General features: G+C 35.6%; 1 protein-coding gene across 1 annotated transcript in view; it reads left to right on the top strand.

Annotated features, from left to right (window-relative positions):
* The window catches only part of LOC140160245 (sodium- and chloride-dependent glycine transporter 1-like), a 115,163-nt gene that overhangs the window by 49,842 nt on the left and 39,197 nt on the right, over nt 1-26,124 (top strand). Inside the window, exon 2 of the mRNA XM_072183521.1 lies at nt 10,719-11,198. Coding sequence (XP_072039622.1) covers nt 11,165-11,198 — 34 coding nt within the window. The 5' untranslated portion in view covers nt 10,719-11,164. The remainder of the gene's footprint in view (nt 1-10,718; nt 11,199-26,124) is intronic.

Here is a 26,124-nt window from a genome sequence, read left to right on the forward strand (position 1 = left end):
AATTTGACCTATTTAAATTTGAAGACAAAACGTTTACTATTTTTCTGTATTCACACATTTCAGCCTGCATCCTCCATATTATAAATCATTGGCATTGATTATTTACGTAGTCCTCCTCACTGCATAAGCTTCTGTATCAAAATGAAGTTCTGGTTTCAGGTTATTTGTTACTTTTGTTTTAACCAAACAAATATTCTATTACTATTCCAATAAAGTATATTTCTTCCACTTTATCTTTCCCGCAAGCTTCGTAATGTCGATATTGCCAAACAAATGCACTAGAAAGACATTTTTCGATCAGCAGCAATTGTTTCCGCTCATACCTAATCAAATTAACTACTGTACAATGCACTCATAAAGTGGTCATTGTATCAATTTGTTTCTAATGAACAACAACATACCGTAAACATCGCAAATGATGCCAGCTTAAGGAGAGTATGCAAGTAGAGTAGAGATGTTAGAAGCTATATATATCTTTGCTAGCGGGATACTTAAAAGGTATAAAGAAAAATATTATTATAGAGAATTATAGGTGTTTATTTAACGATTGATACTGTAATGAATCTCAAGAATGCAGCGCATTTTATGTTACCTTTAGTGTTTATACTAAGAGTCAATCTATTCCACTTCAGTAGTTAAGCAATACTGTTCGATGTTGTGGCAATGGGAAATGCACTTTATTGACTCTCATGGTGGTGACATATTTAGGGTTTTCGATGCTGTCTACGGAAGATAGCAGGAAATATAAGACTCCTAATTGAAGGATTGGCGTATGGTTTGATTGATCAACGCAGGGTAATCACAGGTTATTTTGTACATGTACCTATTGGGGATTTATAAGTGCTACATGTATTTACAGGTTGGGAATTTGGACACCTTGACTGATTCTTCCTGGCCAAGTATTTTTCTTTTGATTTTATTTATAGCATTGTTTGTTAGGTTTCTCATATAAACTTACGGTAAAATTAGGGTTCAGATCATTTTGTTTTATTGATGTAATTATTATTATTGTTGTTGCTGCTCATGATGATGATGATGATGATGATGACGCCCCGATGTTATAGTTGTGAATTTCTGTATGTACTTCGGGATTATGTTGTTTAAAAAATCACTGCACGTTACGTTTCAAGCATTCGATACCTGAAAATGACGCCATTTTTCAAACATAACGCAGAACTTATATCGCTATATCTATAACTTTATAAGACAATAAAGTGCCGGGTGGCTGTCCTTTAAAATAACATCATGTTTAAATTTCAATATGACAGTTTTTATCTTTAGTGACTTGGAAAAGCCGTTTCTTTTGGAGTCAAATTTCGCTTGTTTTATCAACCGTACCGCTCTCTCACTAAGGGGATGGAAATGCGACAGTATGGTGTCGAATTTCAACTTGAGCATTAAACTGAAATTGAGTCGACCAAAAAATATGAATAACTCTCAAGGAGATTATGGCTTTTTATATTATATACAATGTATCCGCTTAACTTGTAAAAGGAGAAATACGAGCCATTATGTGACTTAATAATTCTTTTATAAATTAATTATAAAAGATTATTTATAATATGCATAAAAAGCATTATATCACCATGTAGCTAATCAGTCGCTCGAAATGTTAATGTAGCTGATGCTGACAAGTTAACATTTGTCGTTTTTCCCTTCGGTTTTTCCTTCCTTCCTTCGATCATCTAGATGCAACACGTATTCTTGACATATTAAATTACTACGACTCAACTAAACACGTATCCTCAGTAATTGCTTCATTATTGAAGTATACCGATATGTATGAAGGTGATGATGAGTGAGTTAGGTTTGGCTGAAAACAAGTTTGAGATTGCCTCTGAAAATGTTTTCGAGCATTCAAGAAGAACCACTGAACATACACCATGAGTGTTTGTACTTATTTGAATGGGTTTTTTAATGTATTAAGCGTGGGCATAAAAATCCGTTGTTTTCGAATAAAAAAATAAGTTTGTCAAATTTGCTGCGGTCTACTCGATCAACATCCGTGTACGTGGTGGGGAACGCTTAATAAAACGAAACTGAGTTATTAGTATATTACAGCGACAAGCGAGCACATTGATTCTTCACTGAATATGAACTCATCCACTTCAAATCCATACACCATCAATCTCATTGGTCAGATCTTCAAATGCTTTTTGCGGACGACTCCAGTATGAATTTAGCTTTCGTCACTATAAATTTTTATTCGGAGAGTATGTAAATTTAAAAGGAGTCAAAGACTTTCAATATATTCTATAAGGGAAGTGATTTTACTAAATGTGAAATATACTGACACATGCGTCATTGTAAATCAGATTTCTAAAATTTCCAAAAATTCCCAAAATTAATAATACTGTACGTCAAAAATATAGGCCTATACACACGGAAAAGTCGCGTTATCAGTTTATGTTATATGTTGAACGTTTTCTATCCGATGTGTGCATGTGATGCAGATACATGTAATCGGATAATATTGAATTGTTTCTCTATTTGTGTCTGCCTCATCGTATGTATAGTAAGACATGTTGGGGTGTTTTATTTTCTAGTACAGATGTAATATTACAGTATATAATCGTCTGATTGTTCTTAAAAATTATAAATTCATCTAAAATGTTATAAATTGTGACAATCGTCTGTAACTTTTTACCGCTCAAAATGTACTGAAAAAATCAATTCAGACGATACATGTCTTAACATGTGCTGCATCTGCATCGGCAGGTGCTTCCTTAATTTTAGTCGGATTTGGAAGATTATATTTTGCAACATTGTGTTATCTGATCGTTTGAACAAATAATCACTATACCAAACATGCCCATCTCTTACAGTACAGTTGTACAACCCTAATATGTTTGAATATAAACAAAATGACCTGTGATTTTTATATTCATGATATTGGCATTCGAGGTTATTTTCAACTGCGGTTGTTGAATGGAGGTTATTGAACTATGACATTGGGAATGCGACCATTTAGGTTCATATTGATTTTTTTTTGGGGGGGAAGGGATTAAAAACCCGTTTTAGATAAGTACTTCGGGTTGAAGTACTTCGGGTTGCGTCCTATAATCAAAGATCGAATTAAAAAGACTAGTTTGCGTCTGACGTCAGGGCAAAGGCGCGGCGCACACCGACATCGCCCGGTTAATAATTACATTATACAACCAGAGACACTGAAATGAATACACGGGATCGATACACGTAAATGTGCTATGCACGATTGATATTCAGACGATAAATCTTTGGATACCGGGGTGGAAAATGATGAATATCTCCCGTAAATGATTTCGTATAAAGAAACCAGATGTGGTTCCTTGCACTTGAATATATATTTTGAACAGATATGATAGTCGTTAGTTTGCGCTTTGAGAGAGTACTAGCTTGCGTCTTGAGCTGAAAAAGTGACCAAAATTCAAGATTTTAAATAGCGCAGCGTAAACCCTCGTGGAGGAAGTCTCGGGCCAGACTATATGTGGCTATCACGAACATATTACAGGATCGACGAGTGTCAGACCGACTGACACAAACTGGCTGTGTAGGAGACTATCGGAGAGGCAGTCTAAGCAGATGACAATGGCGAATGTATGCTCGCTGACCGTACAGAGGTCAGTCACAGGCTAATGTCATTAGCCTTAGTCGGATGTCCTTCAGCCCACTATGCATTTAAAAACTATTAAACAGGTGGGAACACATGGCCATGCGTGGCTGTGGATTCAACCTACCATGGTATTTTCTGCCATGAAGATATCGGGGCGATGACACTGTGCGGCGTGATTGGTTGCTGACTTGCGCAGTGCGGCATTTTCGGTCTTTTGGGCACCCCATTCTTTTTTAAAGGAATTTTTATTAATTCGGTCTTGAATTATAATATCAGACCATCTCGATGGTCAGACTGACGAGCCATTTTGCAGTCTATTTTATTCAAATATAAATTGCAGCATTTGGGTATTGTCCGAGCGTACACTTGACGATTGTGATACTCACAATCAGCCTCTTATTGAGACTATCGGTGCTTTCATAGGGATGAGTACCTTGTTTTGACCATCTCCGTTTTGTTATAATATGACACCATATGGTGAAACCGATATGGACACCATTGCCAGGACATTTACATTTGTCAGTAAGGAAAACGATCGTGACGTTTCGTGTTACCTGGTTACAGCGAAAGTTTTAATAATTTTTTCAACAAAATTAAGCACAGGAGATGTACAAAGATGTCCTAGTTAATATAATACTGCTGACTCATTCTTTGGAACTCGACTGGCGAAAGAACAGGGGTCAAAATAAGAGCTTGGGAACATACAAGGAGTCACTCTGTCACATCAACCTGGGAATAGAAGACAACAATGAATAATTTGCCTTCACTTAAAGGTGCTTGACCAGATGAGGTCCAATTGTGTTTTCAACCTCACTTTGAAGCCCATGTGCATCCAACATTTTCGTTCCAAGTTTTGAGTTAAATTGCTCCAGCGATTTTAATTCTAGAAGACCAAAATGTGTATCCTGGCACATTTAACAGTACACGATCGACTTCCGGGTTGGTAACAATTAACCAACCGTGGTATTTATTTTAATACTGCACTGCCTACATGAAATATATTCTAGACCTAAATGTCACTGGGATTATAAGAAACATTTATGACCTGATACCAACATTTACATTTTGATGTGTTAAAGTAGAGGGATGAAGCTGTGGATTTGGTCAAGCACCTTTAAGGTTGTTGCAATAGAATAGCCAGGGGGTTTGACAACAGAAATTTGCCTCTGGTCATTTAATGACCTTTAATAAGATTTAACCATAGGGATTGTCAGGCTCGGCGTTGGCAACAATTACCTCGATCTACTGCTTGTGAGCCCTTGGAAAAAGATATGCGATGATTCTGTTGAATTTGATTAACCGACTTGAGTGTAAATGTGGTTTACAGTCCGCTGTGTTGAATGTTCGATATATCATAAATAATGTTCGCTATAACGAATATAAAATAAGGTCCGCTATGTTAAATCTAACCTTAACACTAATCATAACCTAAACCTAGCACCAGCCTTAACCCTAGCGAACATTATTTCATATTCGATATATCGAACCTTATTTCATATTCGATATATCGAACCTTATGCGATATATCGAACCTTATTTTATATTCGATATATCGAACCTTATTTTATATTCGATATATCGAACCTTATTTTATATTCGATATAGCGAACCTTATTTCATATTCGATATATCGAACCTTATTTTATATTCGATATATCGAACCTTATTTTATATTCGATATAGCGAACCTTATTTCATATTCGATATATCGAACCTTATTTTATATTCGATATATCGAACCTTATTTTATATTGATATATCGAACCTTATTTCATATTCGATATATCGAACCTTATTTCATATTCGACATAGGAAACCTCATTTCATTTTCGACATAGTGAACCTTATTTGATATAATTTGACATAGCGAACCTTATTTCATATTCGCCATAGCGAACCTTATTTCATATTCGACATAGCAAACCTTATTTCATTTTCGACGTAGCAAACCTTGTTTCATATTCGACATATGCCTAGCGAACCTTATTTCATATTTAACATAGCGAACTTTATTTTATATTCGACATAGCGAACCTTATTTCATATTCGACATAGCGAACCTTATTTCATATTCGACATAGTGAACCTTATTTCATATTCGACATAGTGAACCTTATTTCATATTTGACATAGCCAACCTTATTTCATATTCGACATAGCGAACCTTATTTCATATTTGACACAGCGAACCTTATTTCGGGCGGGCGAACACCTATATGTTATGTTAAGTAACCTTAAACAAAATTCATTAAAATATATCAGCTTTCAAACTGTAAAATATCAGATAAGAAGTTACTGTTTAAAAATCGAACTTCTTGATTTCCTTCTTTACTTACATCAGAGTGAAACCTGCGTAAGGGAACTATTTCTTGTGACATTTATGTGTTAATTCTAGTTGTATCTGTCACCTTGATATAGCGCTATAGAGCACTCGTGTCACAAGTTGTTTTGCCTGTCATTTTCACTGTCTTCCCTAGATTCTCGTCTTGTACATTGTTGTGTGTTTTGCTACACACTCCAGGGTTTGTTATTAACACGTAGACTTGATGGGTAGATGCTAGAGTGCGATGGATGGGGAACACGTTAGTACAGTTTAGGTTGGCTGCAAGAAATTTTCGAAAGAAAATAGTAGAAATGTTAATATATACTCTATGTAGTAAAAATGTTATTGCAAAAGATAATTATATTATGTGCGGTTTTGTTAATGTATATATTTTTTTAGTTTTTATATGGAAACATATTCAAATCATGTAATTTAGATCTATAAGTCAAGTTCGGGTTGATTTACCACATCAGGCTATATGAAGCACACAGGTGTTCTACCACCATTAAAGTTATAGAGTGTGTTCTAAACATCCTGGAGCTTGGAGATTAAAATTCGTGCAGAAGTTCACGTTTAACTACTTTTTTTTTTATAAAGGCGCCATATTTATAATTTTTTGTGGGTCGGTGTTCTGCAAAATAATAATTCTATAAATAATACCCTGATTTTCATGACATCAACCCCTGGGCATGTATGCAGTCATGCACACCCACACGCAATGTGATAGGAAGTTGTGAATTTTGATATCAGCGTCGACTTTCCACTTTCCGGAAGTCCGAGTTTTTTGGGTTTTTTTACACGCGTTATATGTGGGGGTGTGTGCGGTATTGTGGGTGTGGGTATACAAGGGGGTGGGGTGTGTACGTGTGAGGGATAGGATATGTGTTGCAATGTATTCAACACTACTCGGTATAGTTCTTGAAAATGAACCGCATGCCACTGTAGTAATTAATAAGAACCGGTACAATAAGGCCGTATAAAATTAATGTTTTGGTTCTCGTCCAGAGGATTTTCATGAATTGATGAGGGAGGGAGGTGTTTTTTTTTTTTTTTTTTTCAATGTAAAATTAGCATTGTCAGTAGTTTTCGTTCTTCTCCAACAGTGCTCGAGGAAACGATGAGGCCCTTTTTTTTTTTTCAAATGTGAGATTCTGAGTTATAATCCCCCGAGAGTACTACAAAAAGACTTGGAAGTGATGCTTGTTCTCTAATAAACTTATTTATATGTATGAAGATTTCATAAATCATTCCAAAGTCTAAAAAATTGAAAAATCTAAAAAAAAAAAAATCTGACAAATCCCAGAAATTGAGGAGGGAGGGACGAGAACCAAAATATTAATTTTACACGGCCTAATGTAGCTTTGCCGGTTCGTGCAATAACATTGTGTAAAACCATAACACACTCGATTCGATCCCAGCCTGCATAATATATATATCACACGTAATGTATGTGCATATCCACAGAAATAAGATTAATATTGTGATTAGCTTAAGGGGGGTATAGGAAGGTTTTATCAGAACTAATTCTTGCTTGCAAACCATGTTTTAGTTTGACATTTATTATTGGCTAACCAAATGCTAAAATGATTCCTCTTTATCATATATATAACTCCATGGTTTGATGTTTAACTTATTGGTATCGGAAAGAAATCCATTTCGTTTTCCTGAAAGTCCCATTCATCTTTACCTGAATGAATGAATTAAGAATTTTGTAGATCAGTTCACCATGCCCTATGTAAGATATTTTAAAGCAATTTATATAAGGTTATACTTATAGGTTTATATATAGTTAGGTTTGGCGTTATTGTACTAGCAGGATTAACCAACTTTCGGACTGCCGGCTCTTTATAAGACTTACGAACCCTAAGACTTGCAGGTGTAGACCGAATTATTAGAATAAAGGACCTGTATATCCTGACATAATTAAGTATTAGAATATTTGAGATCCCATTGTATCCTACAATACCGTAAATATTTTTTTAGACTGAGTGTAGAGGAGACTACATGCATCCGTGATATATGGCGACAAGACACGCAAAAGACCCCTAAGCCAAGTTCACACAGTCCGTAATATAACTGCCACCCTCGGCTATTCAAACACAGACTCGTCTTCATTTTATACACGCTACACATATCTGTGAAAAGACAGGATTCTTCTTGTTGCATAAACAGCCAATGTGACGGTTGTAAAGTTTCAGCCGTTAGGGACTACTTGATTACCGTGTGACAGTAATCAAAAACGTCGATTACATTTTATCGGACCATATGCCCATGCGAATGTACGGTTCCGATGTGTCATATTGAGATATCCTCGCGCTGAAAAAAGCTATTCAACACTGGCCTACATTTGCTGATCATCCCGAGTCCCCACCCGCAATTTGATAGGTGTTTTCATTTAGGTGGTACGCACGTTGAGGCATACCGTTTCATTTCCGTTGTTCCATCGTGAGACGTTGAGCGTCTTCATTCAGGCTATTGATCTATGCCAATCCTGGATTTGAACACTATTTTTACATTCACTGTGTTTACATGAGTATGCCATGCACATCAATTCTTAATGTCATTATTACCAAATCTGCATATAATTACAAGTAAAAAAAACCCCGAAAAACGTCTTCTTACAAAGTGACATTTACGGAGCGCATTTTGACTTCACAGTGAGAATAATTAATTCCTTTCTCGTTCAGACCAAATCTTTTTCCCCAATGTGCAGTGGATCTTAATTAAATTTCAATTCAAATTGGATGAAAAACAAGATGAAAGGATTTCTTTATTTTTAAAGTAACTATGTTACGATAGTATCCCGTAACAAGAACCAAAGGGTAGGTAAATAAACTACATTGCAATGCCAATTCACCGTCGGGGAGGTGTCTGGCTTATAAGAAAGGCGCTTTGGAACCCGTTACAACATTAGATGGACATGATGGGCAGTTATCGTACTTGTATACCAGACACGGTCGGTATTTATATGGACAACTGCATTTGTATAATATTATAGACTTTTTGCAATCCCAAACTATACTATTCCCCGCGCACGTCATTATTTGCGCACTTTTAGAATATTTAACTCATGTAACTACATGTACCCACAACAACTGTAATTTCTTGTCAAAAGATAAAAATCTTAATTCTCAAAGACGGACGTATCGTTTCAGTTTTCCTCATATTTTAGATAATTTAATGGTTTAAGGGATTTCCCCCGACCTATCAATCATTTTGAAGCGACTTCAGAAAGTGACGGATCATGAAAATCCCTAAAACATTGGACGTGTTTGAAATAAGTGTCGTAAGACAACCTATCAAGCCATTCGTTTATACACTTATTTCTCAAATCTGAAACCCTATGGATGTTGTATGAGGAACCGTGTTTTGTAATCTTTTACACTACATTTTTACCACAGCTTCTTTAGAAGATGACTGCTATATAACAAGCGCTTATTTTATCCTTAAAACATTTAGTTTTCACTGCATGCCTTAAGATGTATAAATCAGAATGTGCCTGACAATGCATCCAAATGCATGCCTCAAATAGGCGTACTTCATGTCTTTACATCTACTATGAAAATTATCAGCGAAAAGGAGGTTATTTGAAAGTGTGCGTCTTCTCACGTTTAAGTACTTGGTAAATATTGGAGAGCGATGTTCAAAAACCACGGCACAGAATCAGAGATCAAGTTTGTTGAATTATATAGAATACTTCCATGAAAAGTGTTTGTGGATTCTAAAATCAAATTTCAACCCCGAACAAAGTCTGAATTTAGGATAAAGAATGTCACGGATTCACAAATAAAATTCCAAATGAAGGATTTTTTACTGTTAAGAGAGACAGAAAGACGTTTTCTTACTGGAGAGAGAAGGAGTGAGACAAACATTGAGAGAGAAAGGGGCAAACAGAGAAAGAGAGAGAGGGGGAGACATGAGGGAAAACGTTGAGGAAAAGATTGAAAAACATATTTAGAGAAATAATTTATGATCAACACACAATACCGAACTCTATACTGCATATCAAATTTTCTACAATCGAATTGTGTCAAAATATAATAACATTTCGCGCAGTCATGTCAACCTTCAATTGAGATGATAGGAAAGAATAAATATGTTGAATAGATTTGAATGATGTGGTATGACTATGAGGTTATGGTTTGAAAGAGGTTATGATTTGCAGACGAAAGTTGCTCTCCACTTGTGCAAAAACGGGACTAAATCGCTATACAAGTAACTTTCGTCTGATGGTCTCTGTATAAATGATGTTGTGCATTTTTATATGTTCAACGGAGACAACCTTCATATCATAAAGATGATAAGTAAATGTCCTGAGGAGATTGTGCAGACGTATTGGGCCCAGGAATCTGCATAAGTAGTAGACACAGCGCATCGTTAAACGTGTTTTAAAAGTGTTAAAAATATACATCAGCGATTCTGAATAGCACTTGTTGAACGGCATTCGTTTTGCAGGCTCTGTCGTATATCCTGCTGCCTTACATGTCATAACTTATAATTGCATAAAGCAAACTAAGAATTTCCCAATAACAAACAAATGTAAACTGTGGTGCGTTTATCAGATGGACGATGCTTAAATTTATCATGTTGTTGATATAATAGTGATTTGGTATTCTACAAAGTGATATGCTGATGTATATATTATGCTTCGATGTCTATATAAATGAAATGCATGGCATGCTTTTACTTTATTCATCAATTAGTTATATTTTAATTTGATTTTATAAAAGCATGTTTATCTTTTCGTTTCTTAGTAAATACATTATTCTTTCTATTTTCTTTGTTTTTCTTTTTTTTATCCAGGTATGATTTCTGCATGCAATCAGGATTTACTATTGTAGTCTTGTAATCAGTGGAAATTTGAATGCTAAGTCTTCAATGAATCTATCCGACCTAATTATGGATGTGATATTGTGGACTAGTGTTACCATGGTTACTATTATGGAGTAGCCAAAGAAGAAGGCGACCAACGTGTATTTCGTGTCTTGAAACGGAGTTTTAGTCGTGGGCGAACTGATGTTTCCTGCCCCACGACAACTCCACATTTTGTTCATCAAATCAGTACGGTGCGTGAATGAATTAATTATAGCTCTAGCGTTACTGTAGAACGCTTTCTAACAATAACCAGACCAGACCATCGGTAGGCAGGGAGCACATTGCCTCCTCTGTCTCGGGTGGTCCTCCATAATATTAAGATTGCTGAGATCAGGTATCTCCAGTAATCTCCTTCTACGCATGCGCAATAGGACATGGAATATCAGATGGACGTTTGGGAAAGACCACGTAAGGATGTGTGTGTGTTTATGTTCCCATCCAACACGTGTGCTGTGTGCTTTTGTCTTCTATATGTTAATATTTGAGATGTTGCCTGTTACCAAGATCGAAATGGATAAATAGTGAAAATTCCATGCATGTGTAACCCCATTTTCGGATATATTTAGGTCAGCGACCTATTTTACCTCAAGAGGCATGAATAGCATGGGAATTCAAGAACGAGTATTGGATATCAAACAAAGGTTTTCTGTGTAACGGATAATTTATCTCCTCCTAGATCATCCCAAATTGTAAAACAGGTAATGTATGGGTTAGATAGTTTGTGGTGATATTATTAACTAATATAAAAAGTACACTGTGCTAAGCTTCAAAATTACCTGATATTTTCTCTACGGAAGTAATTGATAACAAAATCATCTCAAAATTCAAGTGACACGTGAAATTATATCTAATCTAATCGAAATATTGAAACTTATTACCTACAAATCATAATTAGCAAGTAAACCTTTTTTTCTCAAACTCTCATGAATGCGGTTCCTTTGAAAAGGAAATTCGTGTTAGAATACGAACGAGAAAGAAAAGTATTTTCATTATTTTAGTATCATTTTGCATCCATAGTCATTATACACAGTAATAATGTTTGGTTTGCGCAATACAGATGGTCGGTACGATATCTACACGGTATGATATTTGTAACAATATTCAAGATGTAATCATGTGCAACACAAGACCTGCTATTTGGATTTGGAACACGTTTTACGCTTGGTTTACTTAAATGCCGAAGGGTATTTAGCTTAATGTCTAGATAATACACCCCGTGATCTTAATTCGTTAATGCTTTTTTAATGCATTACAGCTAGACCAAACAAGTCTAACATCTTTTAAAACCTTTTAAGTACATGTATCTTCTTTGAAAATGAGTTTTAAAAAATGAGAAGAAACACAACATTACAAATTCATCGTAAACATTTGAAATGGCCATGCGTTTTGAGTTGGGCCGGTAATGCGTTACATGTTTTCGCGAGATGAAAATTGCATGTTTTTTCGTTTAGATATGAATATCTTTCACATATTATACCCAACATATATAAAAGTATACATTTTCTGGCTGCAAATGAACCAAGGAATCCAAAAATGCACTTTAAAATGACACAGGGTGTAACACTAAGGAGTTATGAAACTGAAAATACCAAATATTTTAGGGAAAAAAGTAAAATTTGACAAATTTAAAAAAAAATTACATATATAACATCATAGGGTTCAATAAAATTAAAATGATTTTGCGCCAGCCTCTTTCAAGGCATATTTTCCCATTGACTTCAATGTGTAACCCGAACGGAAAATAAAATATGCAAAATTGCTTCTCAAAGCAAATTAAATTACCTGGAATATGATTGTATGGTGTTATAGTATGCAGTTTAAAGTGAATTATAAAAATGTGAAAAAAGAAATGGACCTCTTGCATCATATGACCCCTGGGGGTCACTTTTATTAAATTTGCTCCTCCTGATCCTCCTCCTCCTGATCCTCCTCCACCCCGCACATTATGCTAATTAGATGCAAATTATTCAAATGTTAATAACTTTTTACAACTTTTTAAGGTTTACTGTATTGGTCTCATCACAAGCTTTAATTTGACACCAAATTTAACTACATAGGCTGCATATTAACTGAGAAAATTAAAAAGATGAACCCTAAAATGTCGCGCGCATGTAACATCTCCACCTACAGTAAACCAAAAAATTAAGGTACCAGTTGCGTTCACTCCCTGTATATCCTAAGCAAAGGCAAACATGTCATAATTGGAACCAACAGCCAATAGCTGCATCTTTCATCTCGAATTTAAGACCTCATTCGTTGACATTGTCCAAGAAATAAAGACACGACGATCCAAAAACCCAAGGAAGATTCAAATATAAAAGTTGCAGTTTGTCACATTACATGCCCTATTGATTTGTACACAAAGCGTACCCGAACAAGATAACTAGCACTGTGCTTTTTATTGATTTATTAAAATAGCACAAAAAACTAGCATCGTGCTTTCATTGATTGGAACACAAAAGTGCAACTTTTTATTTCGTATCTTCATCAGGTTTTGGACTACCGTTTCTTTAATTCTCAACCAATTTCAACAAATAAGGTCTTAAATCAGAGCTAAACAGTACAGGCATCGGCTGCTTGTTTTAATTTTGACACATTTGTCTTTATTTAGAATATACAGGGGTGAACACAACTGCTACCTTAATTATTTTGCTTACTGTATTTACTGCCCCCCCCACCTTCGTGTCGGTATGTACTCCATGTATGGTCTAATAATTATGATATTAATGTAGTTTTACCAATTCCTGGAATACCAAGTTGAACGATTCCCAAAACAGATATCAAGAATATACCTAGATACACCCACACACAAACTCACCCCACTTGTATATATATACTCCCCCACACACCTACCCAACAGTGCCCCACACACACATCTACCCAACAGTGACCCCCCCCCCCTTCGTGTCGGTATGTACTACATGTATATGGTCCAATATGATATTAATGTAGTTTTACCAATTCCTGGAATACCAAGTTGAACGATTCCCAAAACAGATATCAAGAATATACCTAAATAAACCCACACACAAACTCACCCCACTCGCATACAACATCACCCCCCACACCCCCCCCCACACACACACCCACCCACCTACCCAACAGTGAACTCCCCCTCCCTTCGTGTCGGTATGTACATGTACTTCATGTATGGCCAAATATGATATTAATGTAGTTTTACCAATGCCTGGAATACCAAGGTAACACTCATACATCCACACACCTCACAAAACTCACTCACTTGCACCCTCCCCGCCCACCCATCTAGCCTACACATACACGGCCTTTCGTGTCCCGTGTGTGCTATCTGAAATATGAGATGGCAATTTAGTTTTACGAATTCCTGAAATATCAAGGTAAACGACTTCATATTGGTAACATAATGAAATGTACTGTTAAAGTATATATAAACACAGGAGAATAATCTTTGTATTTGAAGTAGGCCTCTTATAACAAACTTCTGTAAGTGGTAATGGAGTTTAATCTTAAATTTGTTGAAATATTTCAACTGAGATTCCATCCATAATCGTGGTGGTCATTTCACAGCCACGCCATTAATTTACCAATAAAAATGACGCGCGAAGCATTATCCATTATATAGTACCTCTTGAATGCATTCCCTGCATACTGTCGACTCGACTTGGCGCGTGCTTACTCCCAAATGCATATTTCACTGTCATACTTTTATATATTTCCATAGATATATCACCATATCCTGGGCATGTCAGCAAATTACTGAAGTTAGTTTTTAACTAAATGTTTGCTGTGGTAGTATTTATAAATCATCATATTCTGAGATTGTGTCTAATTGATAAATTAATATTTCAATTTTAGATTATGCTATACGGGGACGTAGTAGGGGAAGTCAGAATCAAATATAAATCAAAAAACAAAATTGTATTACAAGCTATCTGTTGCATCTAGAACTGTACGACTCATCGTCTTTATAAATATGCAATGATGTCTACTTGAAAAATTCCTGATCAATAAATTGACTTTTACATATTCCAAGAGTAGGCTATGAAAGCCGTCTCTCTCTCCTTGGAGGTTGCTGCATTACAGTCTGTTCGAAATGGTTTCCGCTAGTAAGGGACAAGCTTCATTCCCATGTTAACGCTATACACCTTTTTTTCTATCTTTTCACTTAAATATTCAATACATTTATCAGTAGCTTCACATTATGTTAGGTAATATAGATCCACGCATTTTAGGGAGGCAGTCGTATATTTGGCATTCAGGGTACGTGCATTTTGGTGATACTAATTTTTGTACGTGGCATCCTAAGACCACTCGTTCATTCTCCATGTAAATGTGAGCAGTTTGTTTTACACCAGATGTTTTGTCGGGTACCGAATTTCACGTGAAACCATTAAGAATTTAAGTAATAAGGTCGGGTACCGAATTATACACGCTATCATCCATTGCAAAATGTTCCAAGTACTAGTAGAAGGATGACTTTGAAAAAATTATGATTTGTAGACAATTTTAAATTTTGACAAAAACTGACTTTTTTTTATCATGTTCAATGAGCCAATTAGTGGTCTCACTGAATATACCCCCTGATCTGAAGGTTCCCCACGCTATCGAAGTTAGTCTAATTGAATCTCCCCTTCCTCGTTTCAAATGCGACATTATATCATAGAGATTGAAACCTGTCTCGGTGCATGGTGGTGGTAAAAACTTGCAGCTTCGCGTTATCTTACTATAATTTGCCTAATGTTGCGTGTATGTATGTGTGTAAAAGGCTCCGTCAGTTTTGATCCGAACCTCGCCAAATTCGCACGGGGGATGCAGAAAAATACGGGGAGTGTCGTAAGCTACCTTCGGGCAAAATCGAAGGTCAAAGGTCAAATTTTAAACTTGGTCCGATTGGGCTGTAACTCAGTGGGTAGAATCCTTGATGTGAGTGGAATGCAGAGGTCACATATGGTTGAGATCGATAAAGAATTGGGCTCAAAATCGGTGAAAATGCGCATTTTCAATTTGATCCAAAATCCCTGTGTGCACTCTTGGATCTGGTCATCTATAAATAGCTCTGATGCCACTATAATACATGTATATACTTGCAGTAATGTGGTGTGTGTTTTAACCCTTTAAGGAAGAAAGGGAGTAGTCAGTAAAATAAATACATGCATACATTAATTAATGTAATTATTTAATATTAATTAATAAATGTCATCCAAGGTCAAAGGTCATCCAACGGGTCATCCGGGTCAAAGGTCATATGGGGTCAACGGGGTGAAACAGTATCCTATCAGCTGGATTGGGCATAGGCTGGTAAAATCTATAAAGCCAATGTCTTCCACTGTGGGTTTTATATTAACCCATTAAATGAAGGAAGACAGAAAGAGTGGTCAGTAAAACAAGCAAATATATACATGTCATTTGAGGTCAACTCCTTTAATGAAGAAAGAAATGGTCAGTTAAATAAATACATTAATTAATTAATATTAATTATTTAATTAATTAATGTCATCCGAGGTCAAAGGTCATCAAACAGTCAAAGGTCGTATGGGTTCAGGCTATGTTCCTGTAGTGTTATGCATACGGGCATATTGAGCTTAATAATCATTTACGCATACGGGTATAGCTCTCTTGGTCCGATTGGGCTGTAACTCAGTGAGTGGAATCCTTGATGTGAGGGGAATGCGGAGGTCACATTTGGTTGAGATTGGTAAAGAATTGGGCTCAAAATCTGCGAAAATGTGATTTTTTGTTTGTTTTATCCAAAATCCACAGTATGGTATTGCACCCTCAATGCCCTCTCTGTTAATCTATAAATAGCTCTGATGATATGCTCTGATCATGCTGATACATGTATAGGCCTTGCACAATATACCAACTCTTGCTATATAAAGCCAATGTGGGTTTTATATCCAACAGGTCATCCAGGGTCAAAGGTCATAAGGGGTCAACGGGGTGAAACAGTACCCTATCAGCTGGATTGGGCTTAAAGTTGGTAAAATAAATCTGAGGAATCAGGCTATGATAAATAAAAGTCCCCAGGATTAGACCTATACCATTTTATGCTGGTGATTGTATAATATTAACCCTTTAACTGAAGAAAGAAAAAAAGTAAAAATAAATAAATGAGTGAATGAATTAATTGTCATCTGAGGTCAAATGCCATCAAACAGGTCAAAGGTCATGTGGGTCCGGCTATTTTGCCGTTGTGCATATGGGCATATTGAGCTTAATAATAATCATTTACGCATACGGGTATTACCTCTAGTCATATTAACAATTGGAATATTTGCATTGGCTGAGTAATTAGGTCATCTATTAATAGTATGATTTATAAACGTGAAGCGAATAATTACTTTATTTAATAATGAATAATTTAATTGATCGGATGATGAAAACAAAACATGTCATACATACTATATTAGCTACCATGCAGGTATCAGCTTTTAGCAAATATTCAATGTGGGTATTTTCACCTGTAAAATGACAAGTTGAACTCATTGGATGATTAAATATGTTTACTCCTGTGCGTTTTACCCTGCTGAATTCAGCACACTGTCACTAATACCTTATAAAGTTAATTTAGAATTGCCAGTCAGTCAGTCAGTGCATATTTATATTCAATTTTGCAGCATCGTCTGAAACCGAATATTTTGATTTGGTGAAGCTTTCACCTGGGACAAGCCTTGCCATTTACGTATGGATTTTATTGCGTTAACATATATGCAGGCATCATAACATTAACACGCCTTGGCCTATGCCGCCATGACGTATCAAATCCTGTCGATATACACATAATATCCAAATTCAAATCTTGTCGGCAAGTAAAATTAATATACGCCGTACAAACATGCCTAGTGAATATCTGCTCTATAATAATCCTTGAGATATTATTAGGTATATTGTACTAATAAATTAGATATTAGATAGATATATACTCAAAGACATCACTTCTCTTTATCGCACATCAACGAACCAAAATCCATATATATCCCTGTTGTTTGTACTTATTAACACCGATCTGGTGAATACTGGAATAAAAAATAACAACATAGACTGGATTTGAAGGATCGTTGAGGACAATTTATGCATCAAATATATCCCCGTGGCTGTACTTAATTCAATTGTGAATTGAAATGTGTTATTGCAAGTTAGGTAGGTTTAACACATGCACATTTCAGATACGATAGCCAATATGATGAGCACGATTATTGCATACGATCGAGTCTCTTATCAGGCATCATACGCGTTGAATTATTGACAAAAGATAAATGCATAGCCCATATAATTTATTATTACAGTTCAGCGTACGTATACACGGCCCTGTTTGGCTGGGCTGCATTTGCCACGTCCAATGTTTTCAGGGTGTGAGAAAAAAGTGGAATTTGCCATTCACTGCAAGTAAAGTGTAAACTTGTCGATATGTGAAGAAAATTGAATTATACGTACTAGATCCTAATCAAAATATTCTTGAAATGTGGTCCATGTTTTGTAACCTTTTTTGCAATGCAAAAAAACAATTGATAACGGCGCCCTCTCTAGTTGTTATATACAAAGGGACGGTTTGTAGTTAATTGGGATTCATCAGTATGCAAGATTCATGACGATTTAATGTTGCTGTTGTTGTTTTAAAAATAATGTTGATACTCTCTAATCTGGGTTACTGGATCAGGTGTTGCACCCACACCAGGGATATCCCTGCAACAACTTAATACGCCCATGGAAATCTAACCATCGCGATTATGTTTCGTATTTTGCCTCTGTTCCGTGTCTCTTGTCTCTGTTGCCCTTTACTGATACTCTGTATTGCATACGTACCTACGAACATAGGAGAATCGTAAAGAGACTGGTAGCATATAATTTACCTGTTTGAATAGTTTTACCTCCAAATTTAAGATTTGGATGTGTTAATTTTATTTTACTCGGACACTTTACTTTAGAATGTAGCTATATCTAGGTCTGTCATTTGCCATGTCATATGCACTGCTGGCTTGAAACCAAATACTACGGACATTGATTCGAAAGCAGTTGTTGGCACAAGATCGTTTCTTATTGCCCATTTACCGTTCAATACTAAACAAAGCAACAGTTTGAACTAGATAATAACCGGCCTCAAAGCACTATTTTAAAGGTTACAATGCATATACTTCATTTAGCAGGTCAGTATACACATTAAAACAATTACACACGCTAGAGATGTGATGTGCAATATGTGACCATTGCCTTCATACCTTTTTGACTGTTACACCTCAATTTTAATGGATATAATACATCTACTTTTATGGGTCATTATCAGATTATACGACGGAGATGTTATACTAGAGATGAGCCAAATGTGAACAACATCCGTATTATAATACCGTAAACGTTCGCCTAATGGCGCACCTGGGCTCCTTTGCCTTGGGGTAAATTTCATGTACAAATAGAGAGCTCCCCTCTAAAAATCCCAAATACGAATTAAGAGTACGTGCCCTTATTTTCTTGTGGGATTTTTATGGGAGTGCACTTTTAGTTTGTCTAAAATTCCAGTTATGTCAGGGGAGCCCATAGCGCCATTAGGCGAACGTTTACGGTAGTTTAACATTATAAAGATAGTAAAATGCTTTTGACATAACTGTAATAGAAATTTCTTTATGGTGTTTTTATCAAAGTACATTTTCAGCATAAATTGGCATGATTTATTTAGATTTTTCTTTCAAACAATATGAAATGTTCCCTTATATCAGATCATGTGTGATCTGTAGCTGTTTACAAGATTCACAACAAGTAAATAACTAATCATTATAGGGCCTTGCTAAATAAATAAATAAATTTATTTGAAGTCAACATGACTTATTCTGTGTCCATAACGTGCAATAACGTGGTAACCATATTGTTATACATCGAACAAAAATGAATATCACATTTTTACATTGGACACAACTTCACAAGTGTGAATCATTTTTTTACCAGCTTACATTGTTCAATGACTTCCTGACATCTTCTCTGGTCAAATTCATCACTGACCAGTGACCAACTATATAATGTATGCGCTGATAAATTGTGAATGACGCAGAGCATCCAAGTATCATCAGTGGTTGCTGGTGTCAGGGCATCTTTTAATTATGTTCGCTTTCAAGAGAATGATGATGATGATTAACACCAAATGTCGATTTTGTCATAGTGCTTTTGATGTTCCGTCTATATTATTCCTCCATGGTTACAGCATTCATTGAAATTAAGGTCTGATGATTAATAGAAGAATATCATCATGATACTAGTTTCAATCATGATAATTATACATACCAGGGAAAAATTTGTTAAATGCATCAGATATATAAGATAACAATAGCGCATTGAATCCGAACAAAAATGTTTTATAATAATTATCATCATAAATGTGGGTATATTGTGCTTTATTATAGGTAATTTGCCTATTGAAATATTTGAGTCATACCCATATTCAAAATTGTCTGATATTAAAAATGGAAATGAAAGAAAGTCTTGATTGCGATATACCGTGGATAACAACATATGTCAGTTTTCTTCTGATAAGACCTTACAGACGCCTTGGAGCAGTAGTAATTTCCATTTTTTACTCTTAATAAATGGGGAAATATGAGAAAGGGTTTAGATTAATAATATGAAGTGTAATATGAAAGGGGGCATTGTATGAAGGAAATTAGAACAATTCTAAATATTATATGAATAAACACACTGTAAGCTTAATTTACTTTGAGGGAAAACGTGCATAATATAGGTCATTGCAATTATAGTTTATGCTTTGATACAAGGAGTTTTTGATATTGCTTTATATAATACAGTTAATTTCTATATACATGTAATACAAATTTGAACGTGATTTGTTTTTATGTCAAAATAGTAACACAGACACTTAAAACTGATGTTCCCCTTCTCATTGTCTGTATGTATAACACTTCCTTTAACTGTATGACATTTACAAATGAATCAGATAAACAAATGCAGGCACGTATACAATGAAGATTGACATGAATTGTAGCAATTACTTGAAATGGCCAAGAAAAGGAGAGAAAGCGGGTGTAAAAAGACTGAATTCTTCTTTCCACTTGGGGTAAAAGAAAAGTAAATTGCTTGCCGGTTGCCCCACCCATCATGTCACCTAAACAGTACACCTTCATGTCAGTCACACCTAGAAATCACGCTGCTGGTAATTGAAGCAAGCTGGTTATTTTTGTAACGATTTTACATGTTTCGTACTATATAAACGTCGAAAAAATCTTAAAGAGCTGTTTAATGGGTGCACTGAGCATAAATGTTCTTTTTCATTTAATCCTATATAATATTGTTTGCAAGTCTTGACGTTGTTTGAATGTTATATTTACATTATTATACCAATCTTACCAATGTGTTTAGACCCGACTTTGAAAATAGAATAAACATGATCAGATGATCAAATCAAAGTATTTGGAAGGAAATATTTGGTTTCCTTAGACGTGACAGAATTCAAAAACTTACATTACCTCACCTTATTACGGTCCATTTTTTATTTGCTCTTCCTTGGACCACTAAGGACATCTAATCTTGGCATTGCCCTGTAAGGCAATTGGATACTATAGTAGTATTAAAGATTGATGTTCTCTGCAGTTTGGCACTCAGGATTCATTATGTGTTTGTTGCTCATTAATCGCCTATATCACACCATAGTCTGCGGTAATCCTATCGAATCAAAGTTCATGAGTATCATCATGTATCAAGAGGCCAGAGCTTACAATGCTTACATACACACTACAAGTACGGATTAGATGTTATAACTAAAAACAATCTAGGGAAACATGACAAATTGTGATGGGAAAATTGGGGAAGAGAAATTAGGAAAGGAGGGGGAAAAGACGAGGCAAGATAATTCAAGATAATATATTCTTTTTAAAGGCCAAAACAATAAGCCAAAACGTGTATGCAGATTCAAAGATGGATTAATAATCTAGTGGATTAATAGACAAGAATGAAGACTGGAATATATGCGTAGAAAATTGCGGGCGATGAAATGAGAGAGGAACAAGGGTAGGGAATAGAGAATAGATAGAGTATGCAAAGAAGGGACCGAGCTCGAGGTTTTAAAACTGTCCATCACCACAAAGACCGGTACTCATAAAAGATACATGTGTATGGATGGAATAAATTATCTGAAATTTCTTTGATAGTAAAAACAGACCGAAACATATGGTAAGGGAATGTAGTATATAGAGAACAAATTGAAAGAAGAAAGGACTGTAGATATGTATAGAGATACCACTATCATTATAGGCAAGGAAGGCAATTGGATAACGGTATTAAAAACTGATATTCCCTGCAGTTTGGCACTCATGATTCATTATGTGTCTCACTCTGTTGCTCGTTAATTATCGCCTATATGGGTATCCATTGGTATCATACGCTCGTACAGTCTTCGGTAACTTTGTCGAATCGAAGTTCACGAGTATCACCATGTATCAAGAGGTCACAGTTTATTCATCCATAAATACCACGTACAGATTAGATCTAGGGAAACATAACAACTTGTGGTGGGAAATTGGGGAAGAGGAAATTAGGAGCAAACGAGGGAAAATGGGGAAACAAGATAATTCAAGATAAGAGTATAAAAAACAATTCAAGGTAATCTATTCACGGAAATAAGAGTATCATTTCATATCAAGTGACCAAAACGTGCGTGTATAAGTCAAGAATGGATTAATGACCTAGGGGTGCGCTTAATAGGTTTGAAGACTGGGATATGTGCCTAGAAAATTGCGTGCGGAGAAATAAGGAAGGAGAATGGATAGGGAAAAGGTTACAGACATGATAGCTGGAGTCCATCACCACAAAGACCGGTAATACATGTTTATGGAATACATGATCTGAAATTTGCTTGATATTACAAACAGCAACAACAGAAAAGTTTGAGATGAGAAATGAAATAGAGAGAAACACTTGGAAAGAAGACAGGATTGTAGATAAAGTGAATGAATGAGAAATTTCAAGATACATTGTACCACTATCGCGATTATGTTTGAAGAGACAAGAGCCTGAGTAAGGAAATTTATTTTACATGCTCGCCCTGTAAGGCAATTGGGATACCGGTATAAAAAGATTGATGTTCTCTGCAGTTTGGCACTCAGGATTCATTATGTGTCTGTTGCTCATTAATCGCCTATATCACACATAGTCTGCAATAACCCTGTCGAATCAAAGTTCATCACTATCATCATGTATCAAGAGGCCAGAGCTTATACAAAGTACGGTTTAGATGTTATAATAGCAAACAATATAGGGAAACATAAGAATTTGTGATGGAAGTTGATGGGGAAAGGGAAATTAAGAACAAAATAGGGGAAGGGAGGAAGCAAGATAATATCCTTTAATTTCAAAGGCCAAAACGTGCATACAGATTCAAGGATGGTTTAATGATCTAGGGTTTAATAGACAATTATGAAGACTGGAATGTATGCTTAGAAAATTGCTGGCGATGAAATGAGAAAGGAGAACAGATAGAGAATAAGAAGGGAGAGAGGTTGAGGGTTTAAAACCAAAGACCGGTACATGGATTGCTTACTTGCTTGCTTTGCTTATGTCGACTTGTCTAGTCGGACTCCGCTGATGGCTCCCCACACAACTCTGTTCTGCATGCAGTTCCTAATGTCTTGTCTAGTATCCTCGATTAGTTGCTTAATGTAGTCCTTCCGTGGTTGTCCTCTTGATCTTTCACCATGCGTAGGCTGCCATAGCAAAACTCTGGAAGCTGCCTCAGTTTCACTTCTGGTACAGTGTCCAGCAAATCTCAGCCTTTTTGTTTTCAGCCTTTCGGAGATTGGGGAGAGATTGCCGTACAGCTCCTTATTGATGGTGTGCGACTGCCAGGTAACATTAAGTGCTTTTCTCAGTAGTCTTGTGTAACAACCATTAAGCGCCTTCCTAAACTTTGATGTAATTGTCGCAAAAAGTTTTCTGCACCATGGATATGGAATAAATAATCTGAAATTTGCTTTATAGTAAAATTAACAACAACAGAAACTTATGAGATGAGGAATGAAATGAGAGAAAACCTGTGAAATAAGGCAGGATTGTAGATAACATAATATGGGATTTAGAGATGTTATGTTTGAGTTGTAGTCTTGAGTAAAGGAACTGGTTACCGGTGTTAAAGATTGATGTTCTCTGCAGGATTTATTATGTGTTTGTTGCTCATTAATCGCCTATATCACACATAGTCTGCGGTAATCCTGTGGAATCAGAGTTAATGAGTATCATCATGTATCAAGAGGCCAGAGCTTACCATGCTTACATACATAAATACAAGTACAGATTAGATGTTATAACAGAAAACAATATAGGGAAACATGAGAAATTATGACGGGAAGTTGGGGCAGAGGAAATTATGGTTCTGGAGGAACAAGATTGGAGTATTTTTTATCAAAAGGCCAAAACGTGGATGCATAAAGCAAGAATTGATTAATGAAGATTGGAATAATGTGCGTAGAACGTAATTGCGGATGGTGAAATGAGAAAGGTGAAAGGATGTGGAAATAATGGAGAATAAAAACGGGAGAACGCGCAAGGAAAGCGTTTAACTGGCTATCACCATAAACAGTGAACATTATGATTATGTAGAATGTAAATAGGAATAAATGATTTGAAATTTGCTTGATTGTACAAACAACAACATACAACTTATGTGATGAGAAAGGAATCAAGAAAAACTGGGAAAGAAAACAGGATTCTAGAGATCGATTAAAGGAGGAAGGAGGGTGATTTAAGAGATTTCAAGATACAATGTATAATTATTTTTGAAGAGGTACAGAGCGTTATGATATATAAAATGCACGGTTAGCTTACCAAAATATCTTTATAATATATAGCCTGGCTATTGCTACATCACCAACATGACCAATGTTTTAGCAATAGACATTTTGGTCAGGTTTTTCATAGATTTTGTTAGAATCTTACAAACTGTCAACAGGTTGTGTCATTCATTGAGTAATGACACTTTGTGGTATTATTAGACAAGTAATTTGAACTCCCAATATACCAATATAATTTATTAATGAGGTGTTTTCACATGTCTATTAGCAATGACAGTAAACGCCTCGTTAATATCGCCCACATATTCGGTCTAGACATCCATCTATTATTGAATTCTGATTTAAAAGCAGGTTGTAAACAATTATTTAAAGGGTTTTTGTTAAAACAGTATGCTTCAACTACATTTATAAATACGCACGTGGCCACCTCCGCGCTGCCATAACAGCTTGTAGATAGGAAGTCTGGAAGTGGCCTTCGACACAGTGGGTGGACTTCCTGTACATTTTAATGCAAAGGTGGTCTATTGTGTTTAACTTAGTGATATAAAATTTTTTCCGTCGGCAAATACTCTCAAAATGTTGTTTTTGATATCATATTACAAATTCGTAATCCCCTTATGTGTAATAATTTTGCAATTCAATTAATACTTAAATTTGATGATATTTATCAGTTAAAAGTTTGAAAGTGTTAGTTAAAAGCCCGGCCACGGCCAGTAGTCAAACCAGTAAAACTTTCAAGGTCAAGCCAGTTGAATGTTATATAATTATATAATTTTTTATCATTTATTTAAGAATTATTCTAAAATACATTGCATACTCTTGAAGATATTTCGTGACACAATACTATACTAGAACATAATTGTTGAAAATGATGATGTGGCGGAATGTTGTACTTTTGGCGCATTGTACTTTTGGCAATTTTCAAGTTGTAATTCAATCGTGATTTTTTTAAACTGGTTTAACCTTCAAATTTTAACTAACCTGCCAATTTAAACTTTCAACTAGTTTGACTTTAAAACTTATCTAGCCTGAGCCGCACACGAATGTAACTGGCATAACCTTGAAACTTGTAACTAGCCAAACTACGACTCCTCGCCAAAATAGGACGCCTGGCCTTCTAGAGTATTCGCATGTAGCCAAAATGGGTTAGCCATTTAGCCATCCGGGTCCCGTCTCCATCTCATAAAATTCACACGGCTAATAATGGTAATGGGATATTCCAACTATTGCATGAAACCGCTTTTATCTAGGAAATACTTTTTTTCATGAGACTTGGATTATAATTACGATATAATCCTTACTAGCTGGTTTACTTTAAAGGTACCACATGTAGTACTATCATTCGCTTTAATCAGAACATCTGAAAAATCATACTGAATCATAGTTTTTGCATTTATGTTTAATAAAGAATGTGTGTGATAAGACTGATTGAATGTAGCTTCACTTTTCTTGTTTTTTGCCGTTTTGTTTATACATTGACTTATTCGTCACTTTTAGCAATTCCTATGGATTTTATTTTTTACGCTGTGATCACTAACAGTGCCTTTAAGAGTTCATTTCAACTGTAGACTCAT

The sequence above is a fragment of the Amphiura filiformis genome, chromosome 9 (genome assembly GCF_039555335.1).
Source record: "Amphiura filiformis chromosome 9, Afil_fr2py, whole genome shotgun sequence".
NCBI lineage: Eukaryota > Metazoa > Echinodermata > Ophiuroidea > Amphilepidida > Amphiuridae > Amphiura > Amphiura filiformis.